At 43.6% G+C, this 15987-nt stretch overlaps 2 protein-coding genes across 2 annotated transcripts; both read left to right on the top strand.

The window, feature by feature from the left end:
• On the top strand, positions 1–6975 carry DDX5 (DEAD-box helicase 5; the record flags this gene model as incomplete). The annotated part of the gene is made up of 13 exons (XM_082008132.1): positions 1–32; positions 1554–1719; positions 1868–1964; positions 2050–2183; positions 2306–2371; positions 2809–2950; positions 3029–3189; positions 3353–3525; positions 3716–3826; positions 4062–4123; positions 4203–4262; positions 5513–5737; positions 6300–6975. 13 exons carry the CDS (start codon positions 1–3, stop codon positions 6680–6682), a joined length of 1812 nt encoding a protein of 603 aa, XP_081864258.1. The 3' UTR covers positions 6683–6975.
• Positions 6976–9781: 2806 nt separating this feature from the next.
• On the top strand, positions 9782–15554 carry POLG2 (DNA polymerase gamma 2, accessory subunit; the record flags this gene model as incomplete). The annotated part of the gene is made up of 8 exons (XM_082008037.1): positions 9782–10322; positions 10729–10855; positions 11004–11109; positions 11494–11667; positions 12688–12828; positions 13696–13776; positions 14373–14473; positions 15389–15554. The coding sequence occupies 8 exons, from the start codon at positions 9782–9784 to the stop codon at positions 15552–15554; spliced, it is 1437 nt and encodes a 478-aa protein (XP_081864163.1).
• Positions 15555–15987: the final 433 nt, after the last annotated feature.

Here is a 15987-nt window from a genome sequence, read left to right as displayed (position 1 = left end):
ATGCCCGGGTATTCCAGCGACAGGGATAGAGGGTGAGTCCGGGGGCCCGGCCGGCGCTAGCCGCCGCCAGCGTCCGGACTCTTATACCGACTGTGGGGTTTTGGTGGTTGTTTTTTAGCCGCTTAAAATGGCGGCGAATCGCGGGGGTTGGGCCCTGGAGCCCTTCTTCTCAGCTCTTGGCGTCTTGAGGTCTCCGGAGCTTCGCGAAAGGAGGCCGGGAGAGGGGAACTGGCTTCAGGAGCGCTTAACGCCGACGAGGGCGGCCGCTGTGCGTGGGTGGCTGTACAATCTGGGACGGGGCTAGGTCCATCCGCCTCAGCGCGGCAGCCGCTTCTGTGTGACCGCTTACGAGGGGCGTGGGTGTTTTTTTTTTTGTGGGGAAAAGGGACTCGCCCCCCACCCCTTCGGGGATGCACCCCCGAGTATGGATAGTCCCTGCAGAGCTCGATTCTCCCCACGTCGCCGGGGGTGGGCTGTGAAGCGGCGGGCTGGCTGCAGGTTTGTGGGTCAGTGGGTTGGCCGGGCGCTTCGTCGATGCCGAAGCCTTGGGGAGGTCTCGGTAGGGCGGTTCCCTTCGCCTCCCTTCCCCCTCACAAGGGACGGCGGCTCTAGCTGTTGCTGGCAGAAGCCGGCCGGCTCCCGCTTTGTGTTGTGTAAGCGGATGTTAATGGCCGGCCCCGCCATGCGGTGACTGAGGGGAAATCAAAATGCCGGCTGCTGCTGCTGCCTTTGTTCCTCCTCCTCCTCCCCCCGCCCAGCTCAGACTCTAAAATGGCAGCGGCTGGAAAATGTGGCGTAGACAGAAATGAGAGACAAAGGAAACAGCGCTGGCAGGAAGCAGCGGCCGCTCAGCCAGGTCCCCTCTGGGAGCGCTGTGTTGTGCTGGAAAGGATCGATCCTAGCGCCTGCCTGGCCAAAATTGGGGAGCAATCGGTGCGGGGGAGGGAGCCCCACGCTGGGATCCAAGTTAGCCGTTTTCAGCGCAGGGCTTCGCGTTGCTTTGAGCTGCGCATCAGGGCTACCGGGACGCGCTTTCGAGATGAGCCTTTCTAAACGGAGGGACCGAACCTAAAATGCCAAAATAAAACGCATGGGCTCCTAAAACATCGTTATTGAGTGAGGTCTGTCTTTTGGTATACAAGAAAACGCTTTACAGGGAAGTTATCCCAAGGTTTCGTAACTGCCCACTTTCTTCAGGCTGACACACAATGGGAGCGTCACTTGGGTGGGAAACCATTTTGATCGTGGGGTAATAAAAGGGTTTTACTGTCCTTACTTTGTTGTCACTTGCCAATAGGCCTTTCAGTTTCGTTTAATGGAAACTGCAAAGATAGGTGTTACTAATTTAGCTTTTGAATATGAGCTGTAGCTAGGCTGATTGTCTGCAACTTAAGAATGTTTTTTGAAGTTTCAGTATCCTGTAGGTGGGGTTTATAAATCTGAATTGTAAAGTTACAAGGTGGAATGTGAAGATGGTGGTTAGCTTATCCAAGAGGAACATTTTGTTCCTCTTACTCTAGATGTTTAATGGTTTATGTTACGATCTTCTCTAGGTTTGGAGCCCCCCGTTTTGGAGGAAGTAGAGGGGGACCTCTCTCTGGGAAGAAATTTGGAAACCCTGGGGAAAAACTTACAAAAAAGAAATGGAATTTAGATGAGCTGCCCAAATTTGAGAAGAACTTCTATCAAGAACATCCTGATGTAGTTAGACGTACTGTGGTATGTACCCTATACAAGTCCTGCAAAAGTAAACAAATAAGTGCAAACACACAGAGGGTCATGGGGCCCAACAAGCGTGGATGGGGTAACTTAAAAGATAACTTTGGTATCAAAGCTTATTTCCAATAATGGGATTTTTGCCTTGCAGCAAGAAGTTGAACAGTACAGATCAAGCAAAGAAGTCACAGTTAGGGGCCATAACTGTCCAAAACCAATTATAAACTTTTATGAAGCTAACTTTCCTGGTAAGTGAAGGCTAGCATACCGGTTGTTCTTCCAGGCTTGATTAAGACAAAGTCCAAGTTAATAAGTTTCAATTTTCTCTTTAAGCAAACGTTATGGAAGTAATTCAGAGGCAGAACTTCACTGAACCAACTGCTATTCAAGCACAAGGTTGGCCTGTTGCACTGAGTGGATTGGATATGGTCGGAGTGGCACAGACTGGATCAGGGAAAACACTGTCTGTAAGTTTTGATTGTAGCCTGGAATACTGCTGGATTTTAGCAATGAAGTTATGGCCTGGCTTAGTGCAGGCTGAACACTACAGGGAAGAGATTGTAATGAGACTTTTCTTTTTTCCAAACAGTATTTGTTGCCTGCTATTGTGCATATAAATCATCAGCCATTCCTGGAGAGAGGAGATGGACCTATTGTGAGTATTTGTAAATGAAAGGGGATGTTAATTTCTAGAGACTTCTTTACGGTTCAATTGTCCATGCTTATAAGAGTACATGGCTGTATTGTGTCTCTCTGTATGACTAAAGTGGTTCCATGTTTTGGTAGTCTCCCAAGAACATTCCATGAGCTCTGATTGGATTGTCCTTAAAATTGTACAGAACAGGGCAGATTTCCCATTTAGAAAACTGTTATCCCCTGGAAGCTAGTGACTTTCAGGTGTCTTACACCCAGCATAGGTGTTTGGCAGTAACCGAGATGCTAGGTAATTCAGTTTGCTGGTTTGGGCTACTTAAATCCCCTCTAGTCATTCTGGTACTGAAGTAGCATATGACAACCTTTCCATTTAAAACTAGTGTCAGACTAGAAACTTCAAATGGGTACTGAACTAAAAGCTGGGTATCTTGTTTCTAGTGTCTTGTGCTGGCACCAACTCGTGAACTGGCTCAACAAGTGCAGCAGGTAGCTGCTGAATATAGCAGAGCATGCCGTTTGAAGTCTACATGTATTTATGGAGGTGCTCCAAAGGGACCACAAATTCGTGACTTGGAAAGAGGTATGGATAAGCTTTGATGCATCTCTGCATGAGGCAATGTGAAAACTACTTCAGCTGACTTGACTGCTTGGTTTTTAGGTGTGGAAATCTGTATTGCAACACCTGGAAGACTTATAGACTTCTTAGAAGCTGGGAAGACCAATCTCAGGAGGTGTACTTACCTTGTTCTTGATGAAGCTGACAGGATGCTTGACATGGGATTTGAACCTCAGATCAGAAAAATTGTGGATCAGATAAGAGTGAGTATAAATGGTTCATGCATTTATCACAGAAAGAAATTTCATTATGCTTATTAAAGCAAGGACAGTGCAGTTGACTTTCAGGCTTGTCTGGGTAGATTTTTTTTTTGGTTGGGCATTTGACAATATATTGATCTTGTACTGAATTAGTCTCCTTCTTCAGCCTGACAGGCAAACTCTGATGTGGAGTGCCACATGGCCAAAGGAAGTAAGGCAGCTGGCTGAAGACTTTTTGAAAGAATATGTACACATCAACATTGGTGCGTTAGAACTAAGCGCGAACCACAACATTCTTCAGATTGTGGATGTGTGTCATGATGTGGAGAAAGATGACAAGTAAGTAGTCAGTGGGCACAAAGCATTCAATATGATTTTAGTGGTTAGTTTTAGTTTATGAACTGTGAAATGAATTTGTTGGATTTTTGACACCAGTCTGAGACCACTAAAAGTAAAAAATTGGTCTGTTAAAACTAAACTTTCATAGTACAAATCAATCCCAGCCCTAACCATCATATCTTCATAATAGGCTTATTCGTTTGATGGAAGAAATAATGAGTGAGAAGGAAAATAAAACAATTGTGTTTGTGGAAACCAAAAGACGGTGTGATGATCTTACCAGGAAAATGAGGAGAGATGGGTGAGTCTAATAGCTTGAACTTCAGTGAGCCACCCCAATAGTCTGCGCATGCTCTTGATTCTTTGAGTGACCACTTAGTTGTGGTGTCAAAACTGTTGAATACAGTGACAGCAGGTGTCAGCTTCTAGAGTTAGTTTTAGCATTTTAACTATTTGCAACTTGCCAGTAGCCCTGACTTTGACTAATTAAACTACTCAAGCAATGCTCTGAGGTCAGTCAAGTTCTGTGTTTTCAGGTGGCCAGCAATGGGTATTCATGGTGATAAAAGCCAGCAGGAGAGGGACTGGGTTCTAAATGGTGAGTATTTCAGCAATTTCCTACAAGTGTGTGATCTGTGTTGCTTCATGAAGAAACTGATGGGTTCCTTGTGTTACAGAATTCAAACATGGAAAAGCACCAATCCTGATTGCTACAGATGTTGCATCCAGAGGTCTAGGTTAGTACAACTCGTAATGCCAGTTGCCCAAAGCTATTTAAAGAAAGTCTATTGCTTTCTTTAACCTCTGCATTTTTCTAAGTTTTCTTCACATAAAGGTGCAGTCTTTGTGGCAAGGCCTAGGCATGACAATCGGAGGACTCGAGGGGGATGGAGGACTAGTGGAAATGATCGGCTGGCTGCTTCCAGTCAAATAGAGAGGTGAAAGCTGAGAGCATTGTGTGCCAGTAATCTTCAAAAGGCAAAGACCATCCTTTAAACTACTACCCCATAAACTGTTCTCTCATGAAATAAGCAGTTTCATTCACAGTTCACTTTGCCCTGGTATTTCTTTTCTCTCCATGCTTTGCATGATTTGCCATGGTGCAGTACTGTTAGTTTTGTGCATACTGTCTGCTGTGATCTGTGGGTCTTTGAATTTCAGTGAGTTTGCTGAAATGTCGAAGAAAATAATTACAAACTTCAATGTTCAATGAAATTTTTTTCAACCATGAAATGGAGAGAGCAGCTTTAAAATGTACTAAGCCTTGTACAAATTGGTGAGTACTGGCACATGAAATCTGAGAAAAAGTCCACCTCTCACTTTAGCAAGTGGGGCAGGAAAGCAATGGCTTTTCAAAATGCCTTTGAAAGTCGAAGTTCCTCCACCTATACATAGTCGTCATGTCGAGACCTGCCAGAGAGAGACACATTCTCAAGTGAACCCTGGCTTCTTGGAAGCGCTTGCCTAGACGAGACACAGTGCATAAAAACAACTTGGTGACTTTGGGGGGACAGGTATGTTTTTCTTGCAGCTGCGGTTCAAAGGTCTTGGCAAGACGAGCAGTGTGGCCCCTTTTTTTTGAGCTTCTAATGAGTGTGTATGTGAAGGACCTTGTATGTTTTTACTCTAAGGTCCTCAAATGAGCACATGAAGAGGCTGCTGTGAGCTTTAGTGGCCCTACTGCAAGAAGCATTCAGATGTCACTTGATGATTTGTAAAGGGGACTCTTGAGTTGGGAATGACAAGCAAATGCATACTCCTTTATGGTAAGGTTTTGGATCACAGGGTGGGTGATGAGACGGGAACAGACGGAGTGTGCATAACTTTCTCTTCCACAATACTCATGCAGAAATGGATAATTCTAACACTGTTCTTTGCAGCCATTATTTCCTTTAAAGTGCTGTTGTCTAATGTTTATCTTCGATTTGGCTGTTGTGGTGTGCAAAACTTTGTACCTTGCTTTTTGCCACACTGCAACACTTTACAGATGTGGAAGATGTGAAATTTGTCATCAATTATGACTACCCTAACTCCTCAGAGGACTATATCCACCGAATTGGACGAACTGCCCGCAGTACCAAAACAGGCACAGCATACACATTCTTTACTCCTAACAATATTAAGCAAGTAAATGACCTCATCTCTGTGCTTCGGGAGGCTAATCAAGCCATCAACCCCAAATTGCTTCAGTTGATTGAAGACAGAGGTTCAGGTAAGTACTGGTCTTGACCACAGTGCATAGCTTTCTTCTCAGAACAAACTGGAACCTCAAATTCCACCTCCAACCTCTCTCCAAAATGAATGTGGATGGTGGTTTAGCTACCAGTTACGGTGCCCTGAAAAGGTATTTATTAACACAAATAACAAACACCCCCTCCCCCTAAATGCTCCACATGTGCTGTGCTGCACCTATGGCCAGTGCTGGCCAAAGATATACTTCAGAGTATTTGCTCTGGAGTAAAACACCTCAGGGCTCAGTTTTGTGGCTTTCTCTCACATGGCTAGGAAAGATAGACGCCAGAGTCCTGTTGGCAAGATGAAAGTGATGTTTTGCCTTGATGCCACTGCTTGGGTTACAGGGGAGAGCACATGACCCCTCATAAGTTAAATGGCTTTCTCTATCAAAATAGTCTTCATCTAACTGGAGTCCAGTTAGCAACTGGAAAGCTTTTAAAGTAGATTGCTGAGGCAGAAAGGGAAAGATTTTCCTGAACTCATTTGGTGGTATGTAAAATGCAGCCATATATATAACTATGTCTTGTCTCTTTTAATAGGTCGTTCCCGAGGTGACCGACGTGACAGATACTCTGCGGGCAAAAGGGGTGGATTTAGTAGTTTTAGAGAGAGGGAGAACTTTGAGAGAAACTATGGTGCACTAGGAAAGAGAGACTTTGGAGCAAAAACTCAAAATGGGGCCTACAGTGCCCAAAGTTTCAGTAATGGAACTCCTTTTGGAAATGGCTTTGCAGCTGCAGGCATGCAAGCTGGCTTCAGGGCTGGTAACCCTGCGGGAGCTTACCAGAATGGCTATGAACAGCAGTATGGGAGTAATATTGCAAATATGCACAATGGCATGAATCAACAGCAGTATGCATATCCTGCCACTGGTGCTGCTCCTATGATAGGTTACCCAATGCCAACAAGTTATTCTCAATAACTTAGTGTATTTAAATGTCTCAGTTTTTTTCATAATTGCTCTTTATATTGTGTGTTATCAAAACAGGATAGTTATTTAAGAAATGGGAAATGCAGAAATGACTGCAGTGCAGCAGTAATTATGGTGCACTTTTTCGCTATTTAAGTTGACTATTTCTCTACATTCCTGAAACAATTTTTAGTTTTTTGTACTAGAAAATGCAGACAGTGTTTTCAAAGTAAATGTACAGTGATTTGAAATACAGTAACAGAAGGCAATGCATGGCCTTCCAATAAAGATATTTGAAGACCGAATTTTCTTTCAGATGGCAATTTTCTCAACATGTGCACAACTTTACATTAATGGAATGTCAAATGTTTTTATATTAAATTCTAGAAAGGTTTCTCAACTGTGTCTGATTATAAGCTTACACAAAAACCAAGCCAAGCTTGTCTTGATTGGGCTAGATCGCTTAGCATGGCAGGCTCTGCTTCCAGGGGGAAGAAAACTAAAGCTGGCTTCTAAGTAACTGTTGGAAACAGTACTCTTCCTTGTCTCACTAGCATAGGGCCAGTTTCTGGAAAAGATCCACTGGAGTAATGGTATAGCTAAAAATCTTGCTAACCAGAACTCTGCAGTGGTGTTGCTAATGAGCTGCTACGAGCGTAGGAAGCTTTTGCAGCACCGTAACTGTTGCCTTCACAGGAGCATATGTGCAGGCTAGGCTTGAGTGTAATGTATCTACAGCTGTCAGGCCTTGTGAGTTAGCATGCAGGCTTCCTATGAGCTTCAGAGAAATGGGAAGATCTTAGTATTAAAACTTTGAATTATACTTAAACTGGTTTTGAGCAGTGATTTCTTTATGGAAGTGGGGGGGAGGGAAAGGGGCTGTTGATCCATGAGCATACTTCATGGATATCTTTTTTCAATACTTACAGTACATGTAAATGACTAATCTCAAAGCACTGCCCATGCTGAGCAAAGCAACAGCATTTCCTTGATTAGGATCATAGCTGGAATAATACTTGATCCTGGGGTTAAAGTACTTAATGCTTTCAAGTCCAGTATATTAAAAGTACAGTTAATACTGACTTTCAGTTCCTTCCTCTCACTTGTTTATCAGTAACAATAATTAGTTTCAAGTTTAAGAATGCTTAAGTACAGCTTCACGTATTCAAGGTTGAATCTGTCTGCAGGAATCAAGGCAAGACTCTGCGTAGGTTATTTTGAACCAAAATCAGACTATTTCTTTTTACACTTAAGATCCTTTTGCTAGTCTGTGCTTTGCTCTTGGTGATTGTTTTCCTCTGAGGCATGGTTTATGCTGTTATCAGTCACAGCCTAATCTGCCTCTAATGACACATTTCTGCCTTTTCTGTGGAGTTCTATCAGTTAGTGGTACTTTTGTGATAATTCACTGTTGCTGTGAGAACTTCAGCTGAAATGCTACCACACTTGAATCTAAAATTGCAGTTGGTGAGGTGGGAGGAGTCATTTTAATGGGCTTTGCAACATTCCCCTTTCCCAGTGCCATCATTGTTTAAGTTGATGGTTATTTGTCTTTGAAATATGATGTGTTGATTGCTAAGTTTCCAGGTCAGTTGCCTAAAAACAAAATCTGTGGAAAGCTTGTTTTTGTTTTAAAAACTTTACACTAAAAAGGGATGTGTAGAACACATGTAGCTTGTGCATTAAAATTGACAGACTCGGGTCTTTACCAGGGATGCAAAGAACAAATAGCCCCTTTCTCCCTTTAGATGGGAGGTAGCACCAACTAGATTCATGAAAGCGAAACCCAGACTGGTGTTTGCAAGTCAATACATGTTGAAACTGCACTTTGGAAACTTCACCAGGAAATCATGGGAAGAGATGACCCTTGAGTACAGATTTTTTTCAAGGTTGTAGCTTCTTGGTTACTTCAATGTAATTATGTGGCTGAATCAGCTACATTTAGAAGCTGAAGTGATTTTAAACTTCGATGCAAAAGCTCTGTCCTGCTTCTAGAGATATGATGTGACTGGAGTGTTATTTCTGAAATTATTTTATTTTTATTTAACCGGTAAGGCATCCTGAAAAACAGGACCATGCCTTGAATTTTTTTTGCCTTGGGCTGTTTCCAAATGACCAGCAGCTAGGGCAAGTGCTCCCTGAGGGGGAAGGGTTTTGCTCAGTGGAAGGTAGGTGCACCCCATCATCAATATCGGAGATGTTCTAATAGAATTGAGCTCATGGCAAACCTGCTTTAGAAGTAAAACTGTTACTAGCAGTACTTCAGCACCTAGGAGTAGCAACTCCTTCAGCTGACCCAGTGGCCTACTACTGCTTTTGTCTTTTTCCATTCTTGGTCTGTCCCTCCTCTGGCCTGGGGCATGGGGCTGTGTGGTAAAGAGACAATGCCGAGATGATTTCAACTTGCTGGGACTTGAGATGTGATTTTTTTTTTTGTGACAGCCAGCTCACAGCATGGTTCCTCCTCTCTTAAGCTCCACCTTCTGGCACTGGTACAAACTCGTGATTAAGCATGTATGGAAATTTCCACTGCTCGGCTCCTGGGCCAGCTGTGAACTTGAGCAGTGTTAGCGAGCTGAGGTAAGAGTTCTGCCTCTTCCTGTGCAAGGTACCGCAGCAACACGTTGATCTGAACTCTGCTTTCTGTTTGGAAAGCCTTTAGGTTGCTTCGGTGAGACCTGAAGCATGGACTTTTTCCCCAGAAATCTCCTGTGCAGCTGTAATGTGTTCCCATGACAGGGAAGGGTTGGCTGTCTCCGCTGCTCCTTGTAGCTCACAGACTCACCCTCGTGCCAGGGGCCTCGACTACCGTGTCTGAGGGGAAGGCCGAGCGCTCCCTCCTGACACACGCAGCCGGGCTGCGGGGCGCCGAAGGGCACAAAATGGCGACAGCAGAAACGCCGGCGCTCATCCGCAGGCGAGCGGCCGCCGAGGAGGAAACGGGAGGGGTGTCGGGGAAGCGCTCTGGAGGGCCGGGCCGCCCGCGATGTGCCAGCGCGCATGCGTGGCTGCCGTGTCGCCGCGGGCTCACCTTCCTGCGCGCGCGGGACGTGGCGCATGCGCAGTACTCACACCTTCCCCCCGCCATGAGGGAGGAGGGAGGAGAGGAAGATGGCGCTGGGCTGCAGCCAAGGGGGCCGGTGGTGCGGTCGCGTTCCTCTGGGGCGGCCCATGCTGAGGCGGCGGCCGTCTGCCGCGCGGGTCGCGGGGGGGGTGGAAGCCGGGTCCCTGGCACGGCCCTACGCGGCAGTGGCCGGTGGCGATGAGGCAGGGGGCGGGGAGGAGCTGCTCGAGGTGTGCTGGCGGCGGCACTTCCTGCTGGGCGGCGCGGAGCCGCGGCCGGCGCTGCCCTGGCGCGCCTACCTCAGCGGCTGCCACCCGGGCTTCGGGCCGCTGGGCGTGGCGCTGCGGGGCAACCTGGCGGCCCAGTGGTGGGACGCGGCCCTGGCTTTCCGGGAGCAGGTGTTCGCAGTGGATGCCCCGCTCCACAGCCTGCCCGATGTTGCGCGGGCCGGGCAGGGTCTCCGGCTGCTGCACTCGGAGACGCTGCGAGAAGCCCTCCAGGGCAGGGGCTGTAGTCGCGAGTCGGGCGGTCCATCTGTGGAAGACGTGCTAGCGAGCGCGGGGATGCTTCGTGAAAGCTTGCTTCCCGGTAGGTCCCTCGTCCGTCACCGCAGGGGCGGGGCGGGTCTTTGCAGAGCTCTGGCCACCCTGGACGTCTGCTCGCGTTTTTCCTGCTGGGAGTGAAGCAGCTGCGTTTAAGGGAATTTTCCATTTGTGTTTGAGCGCTGGGAAAGTTTCAGCTGCATGCTGTGAGTTGGTGTCTCTTTCAAGGATCTGAGCAGCGTGAAAGCCGAAGTGCTCATCACATGCTTTCCTTTGTAATCAGGGGAAAGGCACATTAAGATCATAGCTGCTGAACTACCCGGAGGAATCAGGCTACAGACTGCTGAGCTAATCTCTGCAAAGCGTTTGCGCTAGTTGGACTGCACGTACAAACAGTAGAAAATGAAAATTTTTCCCGCGGCTACTAAAATTAGCGATTTGTCTTTTGACAGGTGCTTTGGCGCAGTATGTTAACTGCTTAGAATTGGTGAACAAAAGACTGCCTTGTGGCCTCGCTCAAATTGGAGTATGCTTTCACTCTATTTCAGAAAGTGAACAACACGACAAAAACCTTAGAAGGTAGAGTAATAGGGTCATTAATCCCTTTCCATATGTAAACCAACTGTTTACACTTGTTTCACTTTTGGATTGTTTTTGAATGCTTTCTTTTGCTTTTTTCCTGTTATTTTTGAAGGAGTTAACTTGCTGACCTTGCTATTGTTTAAAGAATAGGCGAAAGGACCACGTCTTTGCTTGCATGGTTTAGTTCCCCCAGAACTGCAGGACAGTGGCTTGATTACTGGTTACGCCAGAGACTCCAATGGTGGAGAAAGGTAACAGCAGCATACCGGTGGGAAATCTTGGTCTGCTTCTTTATATCTCAAAGAGAAGGGGGAATAGACACCCTGATCAGTTTTATGGCGTCATATGGCTATTCCTGTTACTGAAATACATTTATGTCTTGTGATAAACCAAAAAAGCTATTTAAGCTTATGACAAGTAGTTAAGTAGTTTACAGCATGACTTGTGGAAACGCAAATGGTTTGTGTTTGTAAGTGATTTGAGATGAAAATGCTGTAGACCAACAAAGAGGTTTGGGCTGTAATTTATAAAAATCTTTTGCGGAAAATCAAAGACACCAGCTTGCATTAGGTTTGTTTTTTGTGGTTAATACAGCGTGCACAGCAGTGATCACCTCTTACGTCTTTTATTTTCAGTTCGCAGTAGGCCCATCTAACTTCAGTAGCAGTGATTTTCAGGATGAAGAAGGAAGAAGAGGATTTAATTTACATTACAGCTTTCCTTGGGGAACAGAAACAATAGAAACACTGAAGAACCTTGGTGATACTGACCTGTTACAGATGTATCCAGGGGATAGTTCAAAATTACTTGTAAGCTTTACTGTATTAAAAATCTTTTTTGATAAAGATGATAACGTGTGAGAGAAATGGTTTCTTTGCTGGTCCAGTTGCTTAGCATGTGACTGCCTTTTTATTTTGTTGTAAAAGCAGTACAATTGATACTCTGCAGTCAGACCTTCATTTTCAAAAGCAGATAAAACAGCATTTTTGGGGTTTTTTGCAAGGAGTTAATTCTTTGAAATTAGAAATTAGCTATATTGACAAGACAGCTGTTGTCATTTGTATTGCCTTTACCCATATCTGTGAGTAGATGTCAAGACAAACTCGGTCTGTGTTTTGCAGTGTTAAGTTTGCATCAGAAAGAACCTGTAAATGTTTTTTTCTTTTTGTAGCTTGTCCAGTTCCATATATGTAGAAGTATATGTGGATTAGTGGATTATAAACACTGCAAATGGCTTTGTAGAAGTTACCACACTCAGAAGGGGGAATGCACCAGAGAGAAACCTTCCCACTGACTGTATTGGAGAGGGACGAACTTCTAGTGAATGGCAATGTTTGAAAAGATAAAACAAGAGTAACTTGGTATTTTACCAGTAAATTGCACCCTTTTTCTCGTGACAGTCCTGTCTGCCTTCCCTGGTTTTGCAGGTTATTTCTATACAGAAGGCAGAAGACTGCAATGTGACCTACAAAACTGGATTACATAGTGATTTCTCAGAATGTGGAGATACATCCTTGTGGTCACTTGGAAGTAACCTCCAAAAGAAAATGCAGAGTTTTAAGTGTATTTGCCATAGATTTAAATTTATGATCAGAGAGGCAGGATGAGAAAATAATCCCATCCTGCTCTGATCTGCCTTCCCCAGTTTTACACTCTTATCTAGTTACTGTTACACTTTTAAGATTGCTGTTAACTTTTTAAAATAGATGTGTGATTCTATTTTAAATGTAATAAGGGTGCTTGAGCTCAATGCCTTGTTATATATTTAAAGTAAACAAAAGGCCCTTTGAGGTATTCCTTTGTGGGGTTTTTTTTCCCCCTCTCTTCAGGGACGAGATGGAAGGAAGAATGTTATTCCTCATGTTCTGTCTGTGAGTGGAAATCTGGACCGAGGAGCATTAGCATACCTCTTTGATTCTCTACAGCTAGCTGACAATCCACTAACAAAAAAGAAAAATTCACAGAGAAAGGTAAGTTTTTGTAGAAAGTCCAAGGAAGAATGGATGATGGAAGGCTGCGGCAGGTCTAAGTACAAAACGCACAGACACTGGTAAATTCAAGCATGGAAATATCTCCCTTTTCCACATCTCCATCCTCTGTTCCCTTCCCCAACAGGTGCAGGCAGAATGCTTTTCACTGGTAATAATAGGCTGGCCCCATGGGACTGCCTCTGAAGTCCTTTTTACCCACATAAGCAATTTTTCTCTCATTCTGAGGTCACCCTTCCTCTTTTGCCTTCTTTCTCTCTGATGAGTAGGTAGGCACTTGCCAAGTGATGAAGGAGTTAAGAGGAATTGGAATGTAGCTGCTGTGCATGGGAAAGAGGAGTTTGTCTCTTCCAGCAGCATTCGAAGGTTGCTGAGAAGCATAGAACAAGTGGGTTGCAGGTGGTAATGGGACATTTCCCCAAGGACTGTCATTATTCCCACTTTTACCCTGGTTTTCTGGAGTTAGAGTGCTAACTTTCAGACAGCACTTGTTAATCAAACATCCATTTGGTCTTTAAGAACAGGCAGACTAGATGGTAACTGCTGGGCTGTCTCTGATCGCTCTGGCTCCATTAAAGATGATGGAGTTCTGCGAACAAAACCGTCTCTTTTCTGGGGCTCGGCCAAAAGGGAATTTCTGCCATGCTAACCTAGCTGGCATGTGTGCTAGTTATGTGAAATGCAGCTTACTTCTAATGCAGGATTTCGTGCTATAAGAACATTTTGCATGTTTAGAACCTTAATTTCACTGAAAAAAATTTCAAATGGCTTTTTAATATTTCCTAGTTCTGTTTAGAATTTCACACTGAATACATTTAGTAATTACGACGCTTTTTGTAAAATTCGTAGGTACTTAAGCTTCATCCTTGTTTAGCACCTCTTAAAGTGGCCTTGGATGTAGGAAAAGGTCCAACAACAGAGCTGAGACAGGTATGTTGCAAGAAAGTATTTTAATTTTGAGCATTGACTTTCCATTCTGTTACAATTCAGACACTGTTTACGTCGGGGAAAATCATGCTGCTGCTTTGATTCTAGGAGATTCATGGTTGTACAGATTTCAGAGTGTTTCTGCTATGCAGCTTGTGAGTCATAGCCAAAGGAGTGCACTGCAGACAGTGGGTAGTAGATGCCTTCCTTGTTTTAACACACTGCTTTTAGTACTACTAATAGAGTTTATATTTGTTCCATGCAAAATTAAGGAAAACAAATAACAAAATCCCTCTCAGCTTCTTAATCTCTCAGAATTTTCTTAACGCATGGGTAACATCTTTAGAAGGGTTTTTTCTTAAGTCAGTCATTAAGCCAGTCCCCACATAAGGGAGAAGACTTACACTGGCATGTTTTTAAATAGAAACGGAGATTTAATTGCCAGACTGCTTCCTACTTTGTTGAGATTATTTCAGCCAGAGAATTAACACCAGCTAGGAATGGTAATACCACACATACTAGAGTTTTAATGGTTTCTTTGCATAAGATTTCAAACCCTCAAAGTCTGTCTTTTAACTTTTGTTTTTAAATAAACACAGGTTTGTCAAGGATTGTTCAATGAACTGTCAGAAAATAGAATTTCTGTATGGCCGGGTTATCTTGAAACCATGCAGGTATCTCTGGAACAGCTTTATACAAAGTAAGGAGAAACAGTCTTTTGTAAATTAAACTGTGAAGGTGAAAGATGACTTTCTGTGGACTAGCGAAAATATGCCTGTTTTCAGTAAGAAGTCATCGAGTGCAGTAACCACATGACTGAAGGCATGTATCCTGAACTATAAACTTGGATTCAATTAATTTTATTAAGAGGAGCAATGTTAGATAGTTCATTTTTAAAATTAAGTGAAGTTTAAGCCTTTCACATGTTATTTTTGTTTCTCTGGAACTGTGAAATACCTTTTAGAGACTGTACTATTGAAAATAAATTTCTTAAGATGAGTCATAAACTCGCAGAACTGTTTCCCACCCTCACCTCCATTTTTGGGCTGGTTCTGTGTTTCATTCAGTACTATTTGAAATAGCACGCTGTGTCTAGTGTTGAACTCAAAAGTTCTTCCAAGTCTGGAACCATTACCGTTAGTGTATGTGATGGCATTATTTATGCAGGTAAAAATTACTTTTCCAGTTGAGGGCTTCATATATGATTTGTTGATCAGGAGTGAATTTTGAGCCTATTGCTGCTCGTGTCAATGGATCTTGAGCATGTTGATGAGTATTTTTGCCCAGGAGAACATAAATATGACTGTTTATGTGCAGGTAAGTCTAGCTATTAAATTACAGAAGAAAGATATATTTTGCTTCTACAAAAAAATATTCTACAAAAATACTCTTATAATAGGTCACTAAGTAACAATCTTCTTGTGTACTAAAGTAACTGAACAATTTAAAGAAATGTAATCAGGAAAGCAAGGAATGGCAACATTCTAGTGTCTTCACACTGGACTTAGTACAGTATAGCAAAGATAAATATTTACAGCTTATGGCCATTTGTACATAACTTATCTGAATTTTTTGTACACCAAAAGCAGTAAGAGGTGTGCTCTTTTCTTTGCAGGTACGATGAGATGAGTGTTCTCTTCACGGTCTTGATAACTGATGCCACTCTAGAGAATGGAGTGGTCCAGCTGAGAAGCAGAGACACCACCATGAAGGAAATGATGCACATCTCTAGGCTGAAGGACTTTTTAACTAAGTATGTAACATCAGCCAAAAATGTGTAGACTTACATTTGTTCAATAAAAGGAATTTCTTAAACATTTGTGACTGAACTGGCTTGTATGATGTCATGGGCACAGTGGTTTCTCTGCAAATAGTTCTGCTAAAACTTGGTGGGACATCTGTTTTCTGTCAAATCTAGACCTTCCAGGTTACCTTGAAAAGAGGGAAGAGACAAACTTGTCCCTCATTAGCAGGGCTAACCATATTCTGTTTCATGTCTTCAGTTTTATTATCTTATTGAAAATACTCCATCCTAACCTAAAAATTCATCTTTCATCTGTGTATTGCTGACATAATTATAGTCTCTGCTGGAAAATGGTATTTTATATTAAAGACTTTCAAATCTTAAATGTTTTAATAACATCAGCAAGTATCTTTCTACTGTCTGTTTGTAGGAAATGTATTTTAATCACATGGCCTCAGTTCTTCAACATT

Source organism: Phaethon aethereus, assembly GCF_964289735.1.
Source record: "Phaethon aethereus genome assembly, chromosome: 18".
In the NCBI taxonomy this organism is placed as follows: Eukaryota; Metazoa; Chordata; class Aves; order Phaethontiformes; family Phaethontidae; genus Phaethon; species Phaethon aethereus.
The sequence above is the reverse complement of the archived record's forward strand: the minus strand, read 5'-3'. Positions and strand labels throughout refer to the sequence as shown.